The 23,356-nt window shown below is 43.9% G+C and overlaps 1 protein-coding gene and 1 long non-coding RNA gene across 2 annotated transcripts in view; one reads left to right on the top strand and one right to left on the bottom strand.

Moving 5' to 3' along the window:
- LOC310636760 overlaps nt 1-15,742 on the bottom strand; it is a 156,646-nt gene extending 140,904 nt beyond the window's left edge. The window contains exon 1 of the long non-coding RNA XR_014491786.1: nt 15,642-15,742. This is a non-coding gene — a long non-coding RNA (uncharacterized lncRNA). The remainder of the gene's footprint in view (nt 1-15,641) is intronic.
- Nucleotides 15,743-16,383: 641 nt separating this feature from the next.
- Nucleotides 16,384-20,535, top strand: LOC310634780 (vomeronasal type-2 receptor 26-like; the record flags this gene model as incomplete). The annotated part of the gene is made up of 4 exons (XM_083353316.1): nt 16,384-16,431; nt 16,953-17,183; nt 18,734-18,860; nt 19,625-20,535. The coding sequence occupies 4 exons, from the start codon at nt 16,384-16,386 to the stop codon at nt 20,533-20,535; spliced, it is 1,317 nt and encodes a 438-aa protein (XP_083209442.1).
- Between the last annotated feature and the right edge of the window lie 2,821 nt (nt 20,536-23,356).

The following is a 23,356-nucleotide window of genomic DNA, read 5'->3' as shown; positions in this document are numbered from 1 at the left end:
TACGGGTCTAGATAATCCGCTTCATCCAGGACCAGAGGGAGCTGATGTGCCACCACACTCTCAACAATCTTCGCAAGAAAGCGAAGGTTGGAGACAGGACGGAAGTTGTTCAATACAGCTGGGTCCAAGGCAGGCTTCTTGAGGAGGGGCCTCACCACCGCCTCTTTCAAGACGGCGGGGAAGCTACCCTAGTTCAAAGAGAACCACCATGCCCAACAGCACCATGCTCATGGCCCAATTTCCACCCACCTCCCTCTACAAATCTCCCATTCCTCCCCGCCCATGCCTTTCCTTGGCTTGGCGCCCGGCATCTCCTGATATGCCTTCCTCCTCAGCTCTCAGGTGCGTCTGCCCCATTCCATCCCCCCCTGGATGCCATATACCCCCCACCAGCCCCCGTGTCCCCCACAGCCCCATCCCATCCACACCCCACCCACTCAACACCACCCAAGCTCAGCTGGAAGGCCCTTGCTGTCCACCAGGCACACGTTTGGCCTAAATGTCCCTTCCCATCATCCGTCCGGAGGCAGAACCTCTCCCTCAGCCTAGGACAGCCGTCCAGTGGCATGGAAGGGGCTCCTAAGGTGGCGTCCACATGCCAGCTCGTGGAAGGGGCTCCTGGAGCGGCGTCCACTGGCCCCTCTGCCTGCCAGTGGCCTTGGGTTGCCATTCCGGTGCTGCATACAGCCACACCGGTCGCTCCAGTCCTCCTGTCAGTCACTCTGTCAGCCGGCCCATCCTGCGCATGCACCGCGACGAAGGAGAGCTCCGCCGGCAGCAGTGCAACCGGCCGAGGCGAGCAGGTCGGCCGGTGGGCCCAGGAAACATGAGGTGGTTGTGATGAGCTGTCGGGACTCTGGTGAGTAGTTCGGGAAGGGCGCGTGGGCAGGGGAAGGGCTCCCAGCCTCAGCACACCGTTCCCCGCTGAATGTCGGGCCTGCGGGGCTCGACACACTGCCCCCCCACCAGTGCCCCACCTGGAATGCAAGGGGAAAAAGGTAAGTATTCGTATGCTCGTTCTGCGGTTTCCCCTTGGCCCCCACCCGGTTTTCCTGGATGCCTGTGGTGGAATGCCCGAACTAGACGGGGTGCATGCACATCTCCCCCAGTACTCAGGAGGCTTCCTCTATGGGGTATCCCTTCCAGAGAACCAAATACTGCAGTCGCCCCCTATGCCTCCTGGAGTCCAGGATCTCCTGCACCTCGTAGTGCTCACCATGTACAGGCCCTGGACCTCCCTACCCCTCTGCCGAGGTAGCGGTTGGCACGGGCTTCAACAGGCTACTATGGAAGATGGGGTGAATCTTCCCCAGAAGCGTGGGCAACCGGAGCCTGACTGTGACAGGGTTTATGACTTGCACCACCCAGAACGGGCCGAGATATTTGGGCCCTAGCTTCTTACAGGGCACCTGTAGTCGTAAGTATTTGGTGGATAAATAAACTAGGTCTCCCACCTTGGGGGGTTGAAGGGCCTCCGTTTTTTGTCTGCCTGCTCCTTGTACACTTTTGCGGCCCACTCCAATGCCTTCTTTACCACCCCCCATACCTCTTCCATTTGGCGCGTCCACTCCCTGGGTGTGCAGGGCGCAGTGGTTCCCTGGTCACAACCAGCGATGGGAACAAAATCGTATCCAGATACCACCTTGTAAGGAGAGAACCTGATGCTGCTATGCACCGCGTTGTTGTATGCCACCTCCGCGAAGGCCAGCAGGTCCACCCAGTCAGACTGCTGGTAAGAGACGTAACACCGTAGGTAACGTTCCACCGCTGCATTTGCACGTTCTGCAGCTCTGTTGGTGCAGGGGTGATATGCCGAGCTCAAGCCCTGTGTCGACCCAATAGAGTGCACGAAGTCTCTCCAGAACTGGGCCGTGAACTGCACCCCACTGTCCGAGATGATACGCCGAGGCACCCCGTGAAGGTGGTATATGTGTTGTACGAACATCCAGGCCAGCCGGCGAGCCGAAGCCAACCCCCTGCAGGGGATGAAGTGTGCTTGCTTTGAAAACAAGTCGATCACCGTCCACAGAACGTTGTAGCCCCTGGTCTCAGGCAAGTCGACCACAAAGTCCATGGTGATATCCTGCCAGGGCCGAATGGGGTCCGCCACCTGTTGCAGAAGCCCTAAAGGCTTGCTGGTAGAAGATTTGGTAGTTGCGCACACACGGCATTTCGTAGCCTTCGATGTCCCGTTTCATGGATGGCCACCAGAACTGACGGCAAGCCAAATGTAGGGTTTTCACAAACCCGAAGTGTCCTGCTTGTTTGGCGTCATGGCACTGGTAAAGCGTCCGGCTTTGCAATGCTGCTGGCATGTACAGTTTAGTCCCGTGCCAGGCCAAACCGTCCCACAGTGTTAGCGTAGAGCAGGGGTGTCAAACTCAATTTCATTGAGGGCCGCATCAGCATTGCGGTTGCCCTCAGGGGACCGGGTGGGTATGGCCAGGGTGGGCGTGGCCTACTGGGTGGGCGTGGTCAGCTCTACATCATTCGCATCAAGGGTGCCTATGGGGGCCTGGGCAGGAGTGGGACAGATCTGAGGGTCTCTGGCAGGAGGAGGGTCTCTGGGCCAGGGCCAAGGCAGTGGGGGCCGTTCCCTCACTGTTTCCAGGATGGCTTCGCGGGCCGCATGAAACCACTTTGCAGGCCAGATCTGGCCCCCGGGCCTTGCGTTTGACATGTCTGGCGTAGAGGGATGTGCTTGCAACCACTCATCCGTTTTCAGCGCCTCCCTGCTGTCATGCAACAGGTCACCTGCTAATGTGTAGGCCACCTTCCCCTTCCCCCCCACTTGGCAGGGTGGTACCAATGCCTGTACTACCTCGTCCTTCCTGCAATCATATTGCGGTAGCCGTGATAGAGCGTCTGCCAGAAAGTTCCTACCCCCTGGTACGTACTTCAGCTGAAACCGGAATCGTTGAAAGTATTGGGACCACCGTACATGCTTAGGGGACAGACGGTGGGGCGTTTGTAAAGTCTCTAAGTTCTTATGGTCCGTCCACACCTCAAAAACCTGGCTGGCCCCCTCCAGGAGATGTCTCCACATCTCCAGGGTCCAGCGAACCGCAAAGGCCTCTTTTTCCCAGATCGCCCAGGCTCGCTCAGCGGTGGTTAACTGTTTGGATGCATACGCACAGGGCTGGAGCACCCCTTTCTTGTGCCGCTGAAGAAGGACAGCCCCAACGGCGACGTTGCTTGCGTCGGCTTGCACCACATAGGGCAGTTCGGGGTTTGGGTGCTGCAGAACGGGCTCCTTGGTGAACTGGGCCTTAAGCATCTTGAAGGCTTGCTGGCACGCAGTAGACCATGCAAGATTTTTCCCCGGTCGTGGTTGTGTCGCTGTCTGTTTTGTGCGTAGCAGATCCATAAATGGTAAGGCGATGGAGGCGAAACACGGGATGATCGTGGGGCCCCACTTATCCAACCATGTGAGCTCCAGGATGACCGCCTCCGTCATGGCTGGCACCACCACGAACCTTAGGGTCTCCCAATGTGTTCCCAGCTCCAGCCTGACTGGTACTGTCACATGTACCGTGAGCTGCATTGGCTACCAGTTGTCTTCCGGGTGAGATTCAAGGTTTTGGTAATGGTTTTCAAGGCCCTACATGGCATGGGTCCGGAATACCTCGGTGATCGCCTGCTGCCGGCGTCAACTTCCCTCCGCCCTGTGCGTTCCCACAGAGAGGGCCTCCTCAGGGTGCCACCGGACAGAGAATGTTGGCTGGTGGCCCCCAGGGGGAGGGCCTTCTCTGTGGGCGCCCCGGCTTTAGGGAATCAGCTGCCAGGTGAGCTCTGGATGGCACCTGACCTTCGCTCCTTCCGACGCGGTCTGAAGACCTGTCTATTTGAACAAGCCGGCCTGGCCTGATGGGGGATGTGTTGGGGTTTTTATTGTGGATTTTTATATTATTCTTGTATTGTTTTAGCTCGGGAACCTATTTAATTCTTTTTTAATTTTTGTACTCTGTATTTTTATATGTGCCCTGTTCACCACCCTGAGTCCTTCGGGAGAAGGGCGGTATACAAATATAATAAAATAAATAAATAAAATAAATAAATGTGTAATCGGTGCCCCACCCAAAAGAGACCCATCCATCTGCTGAAACCTGAAGGGGGGTGGCTAACTGTTTAAGGGGAATCCCAACCTCCATTGCTACCACCTGGCTGATAAGGCAACGTGTGCTCCCTGAATCAATCAATGCCTTGTACGTCCTCCTCTCGCCTGTCTGTGGGCTTACCAACGTCACAGACAGTACAAAGGGGCACACCGGAGCAATTACCATCAGGTCCTCCTCATGTTCTTGATCCTCAGAACTATCGTAGGAGTCCATCCATCCATCTGCTGGCACCTCTGGACGCAAAGGGCTTGCCACCCGGGGTGTCTCGGTGGACACTTGGTGTGCTGCCCTGGAGCACTCTGTAGTCCTCGTGAGTGTCGGGGTCTGCGCCACCGGAGGGCTGGATGCTGCTCGGGATGGTGGTAACGGACATTCCGCCGCCCGGTGACCCGGCTGGTCACAATGAAAGCACCGGAATGTCGAACGTGGCACCTGCAAGGGGCAACGTCTCGGCGCCGCTGATCCGGGCTTCCGCTCCTCCGCTCTTGTCCCCTCGGTGACTCTCCGACCTCCAGGACCCAACTCAGGCCTACCCCGTATGTCCTGCAACCCAATATCCAACTCCACGGCCACTCTGAATCAGTACTGTAGCCGAGCAGGGACACCCCGCACCACACAGGCTCTATGGAGAGCCCCGTCGAGCCCGGCCCGGAAGTGGTGCACCAGAAGCCGCTCCAGCCATGAGCGTAGCCTGCCTGCAACCATGCGAAAGTTGTTCACATAATCCACTGCCCGCCAGCCCCGCTGCCGGATGTTGAGGACCTCGGCTTCAGCGCATTGCACCCGTGAGACATCCTCAAACCAGACCTGTAGGGTGTCCAGGAAAAGCACGACGTCACCAAGTTCACGGGCATGGTCACTGTAGAGGTCCACGGCCCAGGTTGCGGCCTCTCCCTGAAGGCATGCAGTAACCGCCACCACCATTGCCCACTGGGATGCATAAGCCTGGGCGTACCCATCCAAGTGGTTGATCACCTGTCCCAGGAATATGGTCAGGTGGGGTGGCCATCGTACCTTACGGTTAGGGGCGGTGGTCCCCACACCATGCCTGGGCACCAATGACCAGCTTGGGGGCTCGGCCCTAGGATGCCCCCAACTGGCCTTGGTGCTTGTCACCTAGTGTCCCTCTCCGGTGTTGGCCAAGCGTCCGGCCCGCTCGGCACCGTTGTCATCGAGGGCTGTGCAACGACTCCCCCAGGAAAGGATGTGCCTGAACCGGTTGGTGCTTTAAACCTCGGGCTGGCCAGCCGAAAACGGGATGTTCCTGCCAGCTGAGAAGGAGCACCCGCAAGAGACCACTGACCCACGTCTGTTTCGGGCCCTGTGGCCACCCAGGAGCCGGATTCGCAGGCCCCAACCTCCCCAAACCTATCTCGTAACACATCCAGGGTTTGGCTGCCAGGGGCAGTGGAGTAGCTCCATTCCTGGCCATCATCCTCAGTCAGGCGATGCTCTCTCCATCCTGTCAGAACCCCGCTGGGCCAGCCCGTCCATCCCTGGTCAAGGCCCGTGAGCCCTAGAGCGGATATCAGCCACCACTCCCTTCCTTGGATTTGACTGCTGGCGCCCTGGGACTCTACCACAGAGGCTGCTGGTGGCAACTCCCGCACCTTTGGCCTCACCGCTGGCTGGGCCTTCTCCACCACCACTTACTCGAGTGGCTTCATCACCACCCCAGCACCAGCAGCCTCCTCCACCACAGCCTCCGGAGCAGCTCCTTGCGTCCCTTCTGCCATGTCCCCACACACCAGAAGAGGCACACAGCAGCAAGGCAAAATGGCTGCAATTGTTGGAGGAACACTGACTTACTGTCAAGGCTCATCCTGAAGCGAGCAGAACAACAGCTTGGCAGGAACAAGAGACGACCCACAAAGGATTGAATGTGTTTTATTCGTCTTCACAGCAACCCGAAGCAGGAAAAAAGTCAGCATTGGCGGCTCACCGCTCCCAACACTGCTTTTGTAACAGCCCACCAATGTAACAATCACCACAACCATGGAACCACCACGCCCAACAGCACCACGCCCAGGGGCCAATTTCCACCCACCTCCCTCTACAAATCTCCCGTTCTTCCCCACCCATGCCTTTCCTTGGCTTGGCGCCCGGCATCTCCTGATATGCCTTCCTCCTCGGCTCTCAGGTACGTCTGCCCCATTCCATCCCCCCCTGGATGCCATCTCCCCCCCACCAGCCCCCGTGTCCCCCACAGCCCCATCCCATCCACACCCCACCCACTCAACACCACCCAAGCTCAGCCGGAAGGCCCTTGCCATCCACCAGGCACACGTTTGGCCTAAATGTCCCTTCCCGTCATCTGTCTGGAGGCAGGGCCCCTCCCTCAGCCCAGGACAGCCATCCGGTGGTGTGGAAGGGGTTCCTAAGGCGGTGTCCACCTGCCAGCTGGTGGAAGGGGCTCCTGGAGCGGTGTCCGCTGGTCCCTCCACCTGCCAGCAGTCTCGGGTTGCCATTCCGGTGCTGCATACAGCCGCACCGGTCGCTCCAGTCCTCCCGTCAGTCACTCTGTCAGCCGGCCCATCCTGCGCATGCACGGCAACAAAGGAGAGCTCCGCCGGCAGCAGCGTGCCCGGCCGAGGCGAGCAGGTCAGCTGGTGGACCCAGGAAATGTGAGGTGGTTGTGATGAGCTGTCGGGCCTCCGGTGAGTAGTTCAGGAAGGGCGCATGGGCAGGGGAGGGGCCCCCAGCCTTGGCACGCCGTCCCCCGCTGAATGTCGGGCCTGCGGGGCTCGATAGTTGGACTGTCTCCATCTGGACAGAGTAGCTGCAGAAATGTCACAACCCAACCCTCCAAGGAATTTACAGCTGGGTGAGCCTGTTTGGGCAAGAATCTATGGGTAGGGGGTACCTTGGGTGGTTGCTATTGTGACAAAGGTGTCTGGGCCACTATCCTACAAGGTGGCCCTGGATGACGGTCATGTGGTTCAATGCCACATTGATCAATTGTGGCGGCAACAGGCTAATCAAAGTCCTGGAGCAGACAGCGAGAGGACTATAGACATGTATAGGGAAGTGGTCATCCCCGAATTGCCCAGACCCACAGAAACTGTACGAATAGAACCAGAGTCAACACAGAACAGTGACCCGTGTTTGCCAGCAAGTGACGTGAGCGAACACATTGGTACAGGTCTATCCGGTAGGGCCAAACATAGCGGCACCAATCTATCTAGTGTGAACAGTCACAGTTCACAGTCATGGGTAGGCTAACTGTCAAGTTGATTGGGACCCCCAAACAGTTTTGCAGCACTCTGAAAGAACCTGTAATCCACCAGAATATTTAAATTATTATGTGCATAAAATATACTGGGGTTGACTTGTCCAGGGGAAAGGGCAGTTATGTACTGGTAATAACAGTTAATGTGCTTTGTTTTAAAAGTGTCTCCAACTGTTTTGGAGAGAAACTAAAGTTTGTATTTGAGCGGGAAAACCAGCTTTAAATCTGATTGGTCACCGCCTAGTGGCGGCACGTATAAATATCTGTCAGTCTGTCGGTTGAGCCCAGTTCTGTTATTCCTGTAAATAAACCTGTTGCATTGAATCGTTCTGGTCAATGTCTCCATGAACCCACTATGCAACAGCTGTCTCTAAAAACTCCTCACACCAACCCTGGCTAGCAATAAAGTCAGTTCATCAGCTCTCATCAAAGCATGCATGTTCTGAAAGTCCAAAACTTAACTTCTTTTCATCCTTTTACTCACTTCAAAGGCTCACATCAGCAGAAGGGCAGCCATATCAGGCCATACCCCTAAACCCAACATGCCATAATTTCTGAAACTGATATAGAGGGGGTATTATCAAGGCGGCTTGTTTAATATAAGTTTTAGATGGGAGGAAAACCTGTTGCCATTAATGTTGAGGATTGTGTTGTGTCGTGTGTTATATTTCATTTCATATTATTATTGAACAATAACCTTTGACTTAATAATCTGCTCATGCAAATACTTTTTTTATTCCTTTTCACTCTTTCCTCCAGACAATCCAGACTCTTCTTACTGTTGATGTAAAAATGTTATGTGCTAATCCCAGTTCATGGTGTTTTGAATTAAACAGAAAATTTGAAAGAATTGCCTATTCCATAAGGGAAGAAAGAGGACCAACTCTTTTCTATCAATAAAGAATTTTTGGCCCACTAAAAGTCTACTCAATTTATTTCCTGATTTCTTTCAAAGATATGTCTCTCAAATTCTGTTACTCTGTTAAGAATACATTTATTGAGGAAAGGGAATAATAACTTACCTGAATTGTATTGTTTTGATAAGTCTTAAATTAGAATTATGCCCATGAGTCATACAGAGTTTTTTTTCCTCTTAGGAACACCAGTACATCCCTCATACACACATATTTGACAATACTTATTAACACTTTTTTAAAAAATGTAAACATTTGGTCCACAAGGATCTCAAGGACTATGGAGAGCATAGGGTAAGATTCCTGTAGGCAGGACTGTGCAAGTCTGAATGTAATGTTACTCATTTTAGTGTAATGTGCCAGACTTCGTTTTATCTTTATCTTTATAAAGTCAGTGGCTCTGGACTCTTTGGCAAGAGAATTGTCCTTAAACAGCTCTGAGACCAAAGACTGTGGTACCTGTCTCAGAGAACTATAGGAGATCTCCATCATGACCTGTGAAAATCTGCTACTGCTTCTCCTGGTGTCCCATTTTCCCTGCGGCACAATGATGACCAAATGCCCATTGAGTGTGCAGAGAGAGGAAAAACACAGATTTAATTACTACAAGCCAGGAGACTTCCTGATTGGTGCTATCATAGCTACAACTAGCACTATATTTGAACCATACATTTTCTTTAAACCTCCAAACAATAGATTTGAAAGGTAATTCCTGATATATATGTAAGCCTAGTGATTAATTTTATTTTTTCCTGTTTTTCTTAAATATCAATGGTTTCCATTTCCTGGTACCTGCTCTCTGTCACATTTTCCCATCTTCATTTCCTTTAAGGAAAAGACTTAAATTGGGAATGGGGGTGGATCTTTGTAAAATAACTCTCTGTGATGTCAGGGAGAACTACTGGATCACCTCTTAGCTGAGGTCAAAGTGAAGTTCTTTCCCATTATATTTTCCCATTCTCTTCAATGTCCTTGATGATGCACCTGTCTTTCTACCTGTCTGTCTGTCCATCCATCCATCCATCCATCCATCCATCCATCCATCCATGCATCCATATCTATCTATCATCTATCTATCTATCTATCTATCTATCTATCTATCTATCTATCTATCTATCTATCTATCTATCTATCTATCTATCTATCTATCTCTACAGTATCACTCTCTCTCTCTCCCTTTCATCTCTCATCTTTTGCTTCCTGGACAAGAAGCCACAACCCTCACCTGTTGGCTTTCAGCTTTCTTTCATAAAACAGCTTGTGGGCAACTTGATCTTTCAAAAAGAACTGAGGCTAGTATTTTGCTTTGTGTGGCGGCAAAACCATCTTCCTGCTTACCTTTTATTTAAATTAATGAAATCCTTAAAAAAAAAGAAGCAGCAGCCAAGGACCATGGCAGGAGTAACAACAGGTGGCCCTGGGTGTGTTTGATTTAAAGGCTGTGAAACCACCTTCCATCTGATTTAAAAGGGAAATAAATGTAGTAGGGGCCATTTCAGCTGTTTAAAAAAAAACCCATTTCTGACAAGTGGTTGCTATTAATATGTGTCTTGATATTGAAATTGTTGCTGATTTGATGAGGTGAAAATAATACCTTATTTTAGGTATTTCATTCTATTACTGAACCAGCATAATTTAACAATAAAATTAAAACTTACAATCCTCCCATATGAAACAATTAATTCCTATATACAATGAGAAAAAGTATTTAAGACATTAATATTAATAGTACCTAATTATAGGTCCATTGCAAGGTATTATGATTAATATTTGTTATGGCTAATATGAGTACAAAAATCTTTTTATGCTATAATTTTTAATATTGACATATATGTTATTAGCTATTTTTGAAAATTATGGAAATAGATTATTTTAAGCAATATACCGTCTGAAAAGTATGTATTCCCGTAGGTACTGTGGGAGAACAATCTGAAAGAAATAAAACGAAATTAAAGATGTAAAAGTCATCAGAACAGACTCGTAGTTACCAAGAAAAATTCATAGAGATATTCTTAACAGTTAGAAATTGAAGAAATCCTAGAAGAAACTCTTAAGAAAAAGAAAGAAGACTGTATTTTCATAGGAATGTGGTTTTCTAATGTGAATTTTAAATGAAATCATCTAATTGCTCAGACATTTGATCCATGATTACAATGACATAGTTTTTGCTGTAGGAATGCTCCTCTAAGTCAATTAGGGAAAATAAAAGTTGGGATCAGGTAGAGAATTTCTGATTGGGATCACTTTGACCCTGAAGAAAAACATGGAAGACAAGGTCCCTCTTGTGCCAATGAAGTGTCAGTGAAGCTGTTCTTCTAATATTACCGTAAGATCCAAGGGAAGTCCATCACTGTAAATGAATGATACATGTATCTGACACGATTTTCATTGAACAATGAACTTCTGACAATATTGCCTGCATTACATATGGACAGTGAGCTGCTGATGTGATCCTGTCCTATTTTCTCCTTCTAGAAGACAACCAGATTATTATATACATAAGGGGATAATGCATTCAACATTGATCTCAGATTGTAGATTTCTGAAGTTTCCACACAATAGACTCATGAGACAGCAGTACAAGATTTGTTATAAATGTTTTTATAGCAACAGCTTCAGAAATGTGATCTGTTTTTTTATGAATTTAACATGAAAAATCAAAAATCAAAATGAAATTTCTTCACTTTCAGTATATCCAGTATGAGCTTCTGGCACGTCCTGCCCTTCTTCTTTGCCATTCATGAGATCAACCAGAATCCAAAGCTGTTACCAAACATCACCCTGGGCTACAGCATCTATGAGAACTTTTTCAATGCAAGAATAACTTGCGATGTCATGATGGACTTGCTTTCTGCAGGGCAGGAGAATGTCCCAAACTATAGTTGTGGAAAACAAAATAATCTGTTGCCTTTACTCGAAGGGACTGATTCTCATCTCTTTAGTCAAATTTCCACCATGCTGGGCATCTACAAAATCCCACAGGTATAAATGAATACTTTGCAAAGTCTCCTAATAGTCTAAAAATATGAGATAAGAAATAAAATTAGTGAGGCAATGGCATTTAAAGAACCCCTGAAATGGTATCAGGCATTCATATAACTATTTCTTCATTCTGATGTCATTTTTGCAGCTGAACAAATCCTTATCCATAGTTCAACTGAAATGATCTCAACCATCCTGCACATTAAATTTTCAGTCTCTTGGCCAATTCTTCATCTGCCTCTTCTCCCTGTCTGTCAGTCATTGCAGTCAGAAGTTCAGGGAGAGACAAACATCAATCTTAATTGAAACAAATCAAAAGAAAATGTCAAGGACTGTACTGGAAGAAAAAAGAAAGAAAAATATTATGTGTTTCCCTATTTATTCTTTTTTTTAATTGAAAAGTTTTACAGTACATTTTAAACATAAATTGACCCCACCTCCCCATAACCCCCCCTTCCCTCTCCCTCCCCCCACAACCTCCCCCACCTCCCCATACAGCCCACCCTTCCCTCCCCCTTCCCCCCCCCGACTTCCCAGAGCTGAATACAGGGTATTGCCTCTAACAAACGTAAACTAGAATATGCTAACTATCTATGAATACACTTTAAATCCTAACGCACTTTAACTCCCATTAGACATAGCTAAATAATAATGCATCTTGTTAAATTCTAATACTCATTCATATGCTAAATGAAACTTTTTAGTCCCATATTTATTCTGAATGTAATCAATCCATCTTCTCCATTCCGAAATGTATCTTTGTTGCGATTGATCTTCCAAATATGCTGAAATTTTTGCCATTTCTGCTAGGTTCAAAACTTTTAGAGTCCACTCTTCTATAGTAGGCAGATCCTCCTTCTTCCAATATTGCGATACCAAAAGTCTTGCTGCCGTTATTAAATTCAACATCAATTTAGTTTCTATAACAGTACAATCTGTAATAATACCCAACAGAAATAACTGCAGAGAAAACCTTATCTTTTTCTTAAATATCTTCTGCATATTCCACCAAATTTTAATCCAAAAAGCTTTAACATTTTTGCAAGTCCACCATATATGATAGTACATTGCATCGTCACAACCGCACCTCCAACATTTAGGTTGATAATTTGGATACATACTGTACATGCTATTTTTTTGGAATCTAAATGTCATCTATAAAACATTTTATAAAAGTTCTCTCTTAAATTTTGTGCCTGTGTAAATTTTACATTTGTGACCCAGATTTTTTCCCAAGTATCCATCATTATTGGCTCCTGAATATTCTGGGCCCATTTTATCATACAGTCTTTAACAAGTTCCATTTCTGAATCTATTTCTGTCAATGTATTATATATCCTTCTTAATGCGCTTGACTTTGATCTCTAATTTGTTTTACCAAATTTTCATCAGTTGCTGAAATACCAATTTTCCGATCTTCTTTCCATCTAGCTTGTATCTGCCCATACTTAAACCAAGTTTGTACTATCTTTTCTTCTTTTAAAATATTGAATGGCTTTAGTTGCCATACATTCCTTTCCAATCTAAGAATTTCTTTATATGTAATCACATCATGTTTGAATCCCAAACTTATATTTTCTATTGCATGTTTAGGTATTGCCTAAATTGGTATTTTATAATTTAACTTATATTGATATTTTTTCCAGACTCGCAACAAGGCATACCTTAATATATGTGTCTTAAAAACATTATCCACCTTTTTATCATACAATAAATATGCATGCCAGCCATATAATAAATCATATCCCTCAATATTCAATATTCTTCCTTCTGTTAAATTGAACCAATTACTAATTGTCAATAAAGGAGCAGCATCATAATATAATTTAAAATTGGGCATTTTAAGACCACCTCTTTCACATTATCTTAAGTTTTTCTCTCTGTCTTTTCCCTGCCCAAATAAATTTATTAATACCTTTCTGCTATTCCTTCAGACTTGAATCTTTTTTAAGTATAGGTATCATTTGAAACAAAAATAAAAATTTTGGTAAAACATTCATTTTCACTGCTTCAATTCTTCCCAATAAAGACATTTTTGTGTTTTTAGCCATAACAATTCATAATTATTTTTATATAACTTCACATTTGAAGCTGTAATATATACCCCCAAATATTTAATCTTTTTAACTATTTTGAATTCTGTTAGTTTTTCTAGGAATTCCTTTTGTTCTATAGTCATATTTTTAAACAATATTTTAGTTCTTTGCCTGTTTATCTTAAATCCAGAAACTTGTCCATATTGCAAATTTATCTTCATTAAATCTATAACCGATTGAGTCGGTTGACTTAATGTAATAACCAAGTCATCCGCAAACGCTCTTAATCTATAATCTTGATGTTTTATTTTAATTCCCTTTATTTTATTTGAATCACGTATCTTAGTCAGTAATATTTCCAATGTTAAAACAAACAGCAATGGTGACAACGGGTATCCCTATTTTGTACCTTTTTCAATTTTGCAAGCTTCTGTTAAACTACCATTAATTATTATTTGAGCTGTTTGTTTCTGATATATTGCCCTAATAGGTTGTAAAAACTTATCCCCAAACTCCATCTTCTCTAATACTTTTAATAAAAATTGCCAATTCAATTGATCAAATACCTTTTTGGCGTCCAAAAAAAATCAGCGCTGCGGGGACTTGATTATTTCTTTCCAAATATTCTAATAAATTTACAATATGTCTCACATTATATTTCATTTGTCTACCACTTATAAATCCTGTTTGGTCACTATGAATCATTTGCTGCAAAACCTGCATTAATCTGTTTGTTAAAATTTTTGCAAATATCTTATAATCAATATGTAAAAGCGATATTGGTCTGTAATTTTTAGATTGGGTAAGATCTTGATCTTCCTTTGGAATCAACGTTATAAAAGCTGTTTTCCAGGATGGAGGCACTTCTCCTCCGGATTGAATTGTTCTAAATAACTCCTTTAAAGATTCCACCATTTCTAGTTGTAGGTTTTTATAATAAATAGCTGTCAAACGACGAAAGGAAGTTCTCTTCCATGGAGGAACAGCTCTGATATGTAAGCACATTTTTTTCTTTAAAAGCAAAGCAATCAACCATCTTTTCATTTCATCTTAGATCAACTATGGGGTCATCAGCCACATTCCAGAGCAGAAACACCATTTCCCTTTTTTCTACCGGGTGAGTCCAAAACAAGAACCTCCTCACTTGGCAATTGTCAAGTTGCTCCTGCATTTCCGATGGACGTGGATCGGCCTCGTTGCTCCAGACAATGAAAGCGGAGAAAAGTTCAGAAGAACCTTTGTGTCAGAAGCCTTAAGCAAAGGTGTCTGTGTTGCCTTCTCAGAAAGCTTACCCATGGTTCTTAGATCAGGGAGGGAAAAGGACATCCTTCAATATTTTAGCGACAGTAAAGTGAAAAGTATTGTTTGTCAGTTGGACTTTCAGGCCACATTAATACTAGCAGTAGTAATACGAGAAATTGACAATAGTGAAATCCTGTTTGGGGGAAAAGTATGGATTGCCACAGCTTTGTCAGGTATAAGCGTGAGATTTTTTTATCTATTGCTTAATCTCCAGCATAACCATCTTTTATTATCCTTTTCAACTCAGACAAAAAAAAGGACACAGTATTATGATTTTAATTCACATTACTCTGCAACTACGCAGTTTGGGGAGGCAGCATTTCAATGTTCTTATCCAAGTCCTTTGTTGTCTAAGAAAGTTTGGAACAGATGCCTGGAAAAAGAGACCTGGGAAATCCCACCCCAGGATCTGGTTGAAAGAATCTTGTCTGAGGATGGCTCCAGTATTTCCACAACAATCCAGGTTGTGGCCTGGATCCTTAGTGCTGCCTTTTCCTCCCAAACGAGTAAGAGGAAGCTGCATGTTGGGAATTTTAAGACAATCCAGATTGTACAGCCGTGGCAGGTAAGACTTCTACTACAAAATTCCTCTAATGGTTTCCTTTCAATTCTTAAATGTTAAGTTAAAGATAAGCAGGAGTGGATGTGATGGGGGAATTCAGTAACAAGTGTCAGTTTCTAATACTTCTTCTGACCAGCTCTGGAAGCTTAGGGAGAAAGAGACAGATTCTGCTGTTGAATCTTCTTGACTGAACCAAGTGGCTTGTAAGAATACATATTGTCTCAAGATAGACAGGAAGCTTTCATATATTTGCAAAATAAATAAGTAACTATCATATTCTGTCTTAAATGTCCTACATTGGTCTGATGTATTTCCTGTCCTGCCACGTCTTTCTTCTTCTCAGCATTTTCAGAAAACAAGCACTCAGTTGACTTTTTTTTTAATTCCATTTATATCCCGCCCTTCTCCGAAGACTCAGGGCGGCTTACAAGCTTAGCAGTAGCCTTCATTCTATGTATATGCCTGCTTATTAGGGCTTTCACACACACCCCAAGTGGCATTATTACAAAGTCAGCTTATTGCCCCCAACAATCTGGGTCCTCATTTTACCTACCTCGGAAGGATGGAAGGCTGAGTCAACCTTGAGCCTGGTGGGATGCGAACCTGCACTAATTGCAGGCAGCTGGTGTTACTTAAGGAGGCATTAGCCCACTGCTCCACCAAGGCTCATCTTCTTGACTAAACCAGGTGTGCTGGTTCAAGATGCTTGTAAGAATACATATTGTCTCAAGACGGACAGGAAGCTTTCATATATTTGCAAAATAAATAAGTAACTATCATATTCTGTTTTAAATTTCCTACATTGGTCTGATGTATTTCCTGTCCTGCCACGTCTTTCTTCTTCTCAGCATTTTCAGAAAACAAGCACTCAGTTGACTTGCTTCTCACTACCACTTCCTGGTCACATAACCTGGAAATTTTCTTCTGCATTTGCAGGCTCCCAGGATCCTTTTATCTCTCTTTCTCCTCTGAATATTAAATCTTAGAATCTGGAACCCTGTCATTTCTCCCAGTCTTTTCACTTTCCACCACCACCTGCTGGTTACATAAAATACTAGAGAAGATAAAAAGATTGCAGAACTCCAAAAGGCCATACAATATTATTTATTACTTATTTATTAAATGTATATGCACCCATCTTACTGATAGAGCCACTCTTGGTGTCTTACAAACAGTAAAAAGATAAACAGAGAAACAATTAAACTTTCAAAACTATTTTAAAAAAAGAAGAACAAAGGAGATGGACAGCACAGGGATGATATCTTCTTACCCCAGTAAACCTCCAGTAGTGAGTGATATCTTCTTACCCCAGTAAACTGCTCCAGTAGTGAGTGATATCTTCTTACCCCAGTAAACCCTCTATTAGTGAGTGATATCTTCTTACCCCAGTAAACCTCCAGTAGTGAGTGCACCCTTTGAGGATCGAGGCAAATTAAACAAAACTGAGTTTTATGCCCTTCCAGAAGTCCAAAGGGGTGGGAGATCAACATAAGAGGTGGGAAAACAACCCTAGAAATAGGGTGAGGTTGCTGCAGTTAAAAGATGTTTCTGATCTGAGATTAGAAATTTTGTAAAACAGAGTAGATGAAAATAATGAACAGAAAAGCTGTATGTATATGTGTTTATGTATGAGAGAGAAAGAATGGGAGAAGGATTTGATTTAGAGATGGAGGGGAGAAAGGAGTGAGAAAGAGAATAATCTTCCTGTCACATTTGCAGAGAGAGGCATTGAGTTGAATATCCCACTTCTGACTTACGGTTCAAAAGAGAATGTATACACGGCAAGGGTGATTCTCTATGTCTTTTCAGCTCCATCCTTTTCTAAGAAACTTCAAGATTTACAATTTTTCTGTGGATGATGTTTATTTGGATGAGGCTGGAATTCCTGTTGCTGATTTTGATATTATGGACTGGGCAGTATTTCCTAACAAGTCTTCTGCTGGAGTGAAAATAGGGGATATTGAAAAAGAAAAAGTCTCTTCAGATATCAAGTTCTCTGTCGATGAGAGTGTCATCATATGGCCAACATCCTTTAACTGGGTATTGTAATTCATCCATTCCTACATAGCCATCTGCTTTTGTGGTTAACCAATCTTCTTACTCTGATGGAGGCTCTATGCTAATGAAAAGATGGGTTGAAGAAGACACTACTCTTTCTCCTGGAACTCTCCTGGATTTCTATCTATGGAAACGCCAGCATTGTTCTAGGGTAGGATGGAAAGCATGTTGGTAGTCCAATGATGTTTGTTCCCTGTAAGGAAGCTAAGGAACCACCCAAAACCCTTAGACCCTGAATGATTTACTTCAGGGCATCTAACTCAGGGCAGTCCTTGATGCTCTGTGAGCATAGTTGCTTACAGACATTTAATTAGAACCAGAATCAGAATAATAGAATTGGAAGGGACCTTGTAGGTCAGCTAAACTCACCCCCCCACCCAAGCAGGAGACCCTACACCATTTCTGACAGATGGCAATCCAGTATCTTCTTGAAGGTTTCCAGTGATGAAACTCCCACAACATCTGAAGGCAATCTGTTCCATTGGTTGATTGTTCTCACTGTCAGAAAATATCTCATTATCTCTAGATTGAATCTCTCCTTGATCATCTGTTATTCCTTGTCTGAATTTCAGGTGTTTTTGGAAAACAGGCTGATCCCCTCATCTCTGTGAGAGCCCCTCAGATATTAGAACACTGTTATCATGTCTCCCTTGGTCCTTCTCTTCACTAGATTAACCATGCCCAGTCCCTGTAGCCATTCTTCATATGTTTTAGCCTCCAGTCCCCTAATCATCTTTGTTGCTGTTCTCTGCATGTTTTCTAGCGTCTCAACTTGTTTTTTATAGTGTGGAGACCAAAACTGGATACGGTATTCTAGGTGTGGTGTTACTGAGGCTCTATGGAGTGGTATTAGTACCTCATGCGATCTTGATTGAATCTTTATATCATCCCAGTCAAATAGTTGTCCAGTCTATCTTTCGAAACCTCCAGTGATAGAGCACCCACAACTACATGAGGCAAGCTAGTCCATTGATTAATTGTTCTCACTGTCAGAAATTTCTCCTTACTTCTAAGCTGGACCTCTCTTTAACAAGCTTCCACCCATTACTTTTTCTCTGGTGCTTTGGATAATAAATCTAATTCCCTCTTCTTTGTGATAGACCCTCAAATATTGGGGGTCATTGTCCCTCCTTATCCTTCTCTTTGTGAGGCAGATCTAGTTCCCTTAACTGTTCATCGTATAATTTAGCAAATTATTTTAAACCTATCTATTTGCATTTTTCCTACCTAAATCTAATTCAAAACAAAATTGATGGGATAGGAAATCCAAATGCATGTTGCCTCTCACTGGCAAAAAACCCCAAACATACAGAAAGCTAAAGATGTTTGGACAGGAGAGTCATCAGTCTCTACTGAATATTGAAATGATTCTGGGATATGCTGCTGAAATCACCCAAACAAAATTAATTTTATTATATTTGGAAAAAATCTTGAAAGTATCTTCTGAGTTCATGAACCTATCTTGACACTGACTTCCATTTATAGAAAGAGTTCCCTAATGCATATATTTCCATAATTTTCTTTCTGTTTAGAAGACCCCTTTTTCTAGATGTACTAAAAATTGCCTCCCAGGATATACCAAGCTCACAAGAGAAGGAGAACCTCTGTGCTGCTATGACTGCTCTCCATGTATGGAAGGAACAATCTCCACACAGGAAGGTAGGTGGCTCAAGGACAAAAAAGGAGCATCAGCCTTTTATTCTAGGGACAAATTTAGTAATCAAGATTTAATTTCCTATGCCAGTGTGCTGCATCCACACTCAGGAAAAGAATCAAGACACAGCAGTGTTCAATACTGAATAAAAATAGCATTTTACCATAGTGGATGTTTTCGGAAATTGCTGAAACAGTAAAAAGTAATATTGACAAAGATGGAGAAATCTTGAGAGATGACAGAAATAGGTATACAAAGCCAAGATCAACTATTAGGAGGCATATATAAATAGTTTTTTTGAAGTAGGACATGTAGATGGAATAATTAAATAACTGTAGGATAGAATAGATACAAAATATCAAATAAATAATTGCAGTACAAAAAAAAATAACAGCTTTGGAAAAGAAAAATCTAGAAAATTCACTGCAGATTATAGTATAAGGGAAAATGTTTTACAGACAGTATACAATTATACCAACAATTGATACAACAAACAAATCATAGAAAAATAGATGTAGGAAATCCCATAAGAAAAAGGAATATTTTATTATTTGTGGTAGAAATGCAAACAAACCTTTCCAGAAAGGATGGGGGTAATGTTTTTCTATAAACATTTTCTACTTTGTTCATGCTTAGAAATTATTATTTTTTTGTTATTCAATTGTCAATATCCAATGTAAAGCATGTTTTTCTTTATACTTCATTGTTCCCGTAATAAAAATATTTTTCTTTTGAAAAAGAGAGAGAAATATCAATTCATGTTTTCCAGATGTGGCCCAATGTGAAAAGTGTCCAGATGAACAGCATTCCAACCAGAAGCGAGATCAGTGTGTCCCCAAAGTTGAGACTTACCTGTCCTACAAAGAAATGTTAGGTCTCATTCTGGCTATCATTGCCTTTTTTTTGTCTCTAAACACTGCCTTAGTTCTAGGAATCTTCATTAAATATCGAGAAACCCCCATAGTCAAAGCTAACAATCGGGATCTCACCTACATTCTCCTGGTCTCTCTGCTGCTTTCCTTCTTGACCTCTCTTCTATTCATTGGTAGGCCCAAGAAAGTGACTTGTCTTCTTCGACAAATCACCTTCAGTGTGGTTTTCTCAGTTGCTGTCTCTTCCTTGCTGGCCAAGACTATCATGGTGGTGGTGGCATTTTTGGCCACAAAGCCAGGCAGCAGGATGAGGAAATGGTTGGGGAAAAGTCTGGCCAACTCCATTGTCTTGTCCTGCTCTGCAGTTCAGATGGGCATCTGCCTTACATGGCTGAGAATCTCTCCCCCATTTCCACATTCTGACCTGTATTCTAAACCAAGAGAGATCCTCCTGCAATGTAATGAAGGCTCAATGACCATGTTCTACACTGCCCTTGGTTACATGGGCTTTCTGGCTGCCATTTGCTTTTTGGTGGCTTTTCTGGCCCGCAAGCTTCCAGGGACTTTCAATGAAGCCAAGTGGATCACCTTCAGCATGCTGGTTTTTTGCAGTGTTTGGGTCTCCTTTATCCCCACCTATCTGAGCACTAAAGGGAAATACATGGTGGCTGTGCAAATCTTCTCTATCCTGGCTTCCAGCCTGGGTTTACTGGGCTGTATTTTTGTCCCCAAATGTTACATCATTATTTTGAGACCTGACATCAACACTAAGGAGAATCTAATGATGAAAAATAAAGAGGGTTCTTGATTTTGAAAGTTATTTGTTACCCAAGGTATTGTTAAGATAAAATAGGATAGTTGGAAATAAAATCTTTATCTGTTCTAAGAAAGTTCTCTTTCTTTCACATGAAGTCTCAATTATGATTGATATAATAAACTATGTTAGAGATGTATAAGAGGTCCTTTTCTTTTGAATCATTACTTTCTTTTACCATAAACCATATATACAAAGAATCATAAAATTTCACTAACCATATATCTACTGATACCAATCAAGAGAGAGCATTATAAAAACACTTTTCCTTTATCTAATGTACTTAAGAAGATATGACTGTAAGGACCTGCCTCAGCTAATCCTCTCAGGAAAGCACAACTCTTCACACCATATGGTTAATGAAAAGAACTTTTACTGAGAAACAGTGGTTGCAATAAGGTCAGGTGTTATCTAATGATCCCACGCAAAGCACCAAGCTATTCTTCCCATTCCTAGATCCAACCATCCTGACCAGTCCACCGGTGGCCAGTACAGTGCTGCAAGGTTGTTTTGAGAGTACTGAGGTACCAGACAGATAACGGGTCATCCTCAGGGTGTCAGGGTGTCATGATTCCAATAGATGAAACCCTTCAAAAAATGTTGAGCCATTGTTTTCCTTAAAGAATCTTTTATTCAGGAAGCAAAGTATCAGCACTACATAGTTGAACCCAAAAACTAAATTCCCCTCCCCTGGATTCAAAGTAAAATTCCCACCCCCAGTAAACAGTCATAAAGCATATTTCCCAATTAGCTTGAAGCACAGGCTTTCTCCCCAGCTCTCCAGCCCGCCAAAACATTATCAGCTCTGGACCCAGTTTGTCCTTGGGTTCCCACAGCAGAGTTATTATTATTATGACTAACTGAACTCTCATACCAAGCATAGAGAAAATGGCTGCATTTTCATCTGTTGTCAAAGCCCACTCTGGGCAATTGTCCCATGTGGCCCCTTTCTAGCATCCTTCATGACCACGGTGATCCCCAAATGTCACCCGCCTCTTTCCAGACACGAGTGACCTCCTAAAATGATCCTTGCATTCCGTCCCCTTGAGCACATCTGCAGGCTGATTCCTTTGAATGGCCAGAGGGGGCACCAAAACATGCCAGGAAAAAATATTAAAATTGAAGACGAAATCTCTTAAAGCATGTTAAAATAAAATCTCAGCTTAAGACTAAACTCTTATGCTGACAAATAGGGACAAAGTGCCAAAACACGGCAGGGTAGGCAGCCGTGGATGATGCCTCAGTATCCTGAAAGAGCCACGGCAGTGATGGTTGCTGTCCATCTAAATTTCTCTATGGTATGTTATTTTTTTCTTGAAACTCTACATTAGTCCCAGTCTTGGGGCTGTTATGTCATTCATCTCCACTGAAAAGGAAGCTTTTCCTAAGTTTATAAAGACAAGGTCCAAAATAAATTTGGGAGGGGGAACACACTTATCACAAGGGGCAATGGTTAGGGCAAAATTAGTTGTCAGGATTGGAAAAAGCATCAGGCATCAGATATTGGGGTTTGCTCCAAATTGTGGGGAGCAGTTAGGAGTTGGTGCCAATAGAACAGCATAACCATAGCTCTTAGTTGAAATATGGAATTTGTGGTACTCTCTGAGCTTGGTGGCTTGCTTGCAGACATTTCTTTGCAGGTAGTCCTCAACTTACAACACTTTTTTTAGTGACAATGACACTGAAAAAAGTGACTTATGATCATTTTCTCACTTATGACCATTACAGCTTCCCCATGGTCATAATCAAAATTCAGATGCTTGGCAACTGACTCACATTTATGACACTTGCAAGGTCCTGGGGTCATGCGATCCCCTTTTGCAACCTTCTGAAAAGCAAAGTCAATGCGGAAGCCAGATTCACTTAACAATTGTGTTGCTAACTTAACAACTGCAGTGATTAACATAACAATTGTGGCAAGAAAAGGTGTAAAATGTAGTAAAACTCAACAAAGTTTTCACTTAACAACATAAATTTTGGGCTCAATAAGTTTGGGCTCAATAAGTGGTCATAGGTTGAGGACTGTCTGAGTATATGGTTTGGAAAGCTGAATGAAGTAAACCTCAAAACACTAAGTACCATCAGGAGCTCTTACTGGAAAGAAAACTCTAAAGGTGGTAGAATCCTCATAAACCAGCTCAGCGCATAATTTAATTACTGTGAACTCTTTGATGTGAGCATGAAAAGCGACATCTGGTCTAACATTGGAGAAGTAATCGGTGTTATGTACTGGGCTTTTGGAATATCACCATGGCGCCAGTCCTGCTATTGGTCAACTTTGGGCGGCAAGTATAGCTTCAATCTGATTGGGTAATACCATAGGGCCTGGCTATTTATTTATTTATTTATTTAATTAATTAATTAGTTTTATATACCGCCCTATTCCTGAAGGACTCAGGGCTGTTTGCAGGGCAAAGTTAAAAGACAAAATAAGAGTTAAAATAGAATTAAAATAAGATTAAATAACAATTAGTAGCCCAAAGTTTAAAAATTTAAAAGTTTAAAAATTAAAACCCCTCAGTCCAGGCCAGATAAATCAAATAACCAACTTTTTAGGTCCTGGCGAAACGAAAGAAGGTCGGGGGCAGTCCGGAGTTTCACAGGCAGATCGTTCCACAGGGCAGGCGTGCCCACAGAGAACACCCTTCCCCTGGGGATCACCCGCCGGCACTCACTGACCGGCGGTACCCTAAGGAGGCCCTCCCTGTGGGAGCACACAGGATGATGGGAAATTGATGCTGGCAGCAGGTGCTCCCTAAGGTAATCCGGACCCATGCCATTTAGGGCTTTATAGGTCATCACCAGCACCTTGAAT

The sequence above is a fragment of the Vipera ursinii genome, assembly GCF_947247035.1.
Source record: "Vipera ursinii genome assembly, chromosome: 2".
Classification (NCBI taxonomy): Eukaryota; Metazoa; Chordata; class Lepidosauria; order Squamata; family Viperidae; genus Vipera; species Vipera ursinii.
The sequence above is the reverse complement of the archived record's forward strand: the minus strand, read 5'-3'. Positions and strand labels throughout refer to the sequence as shown.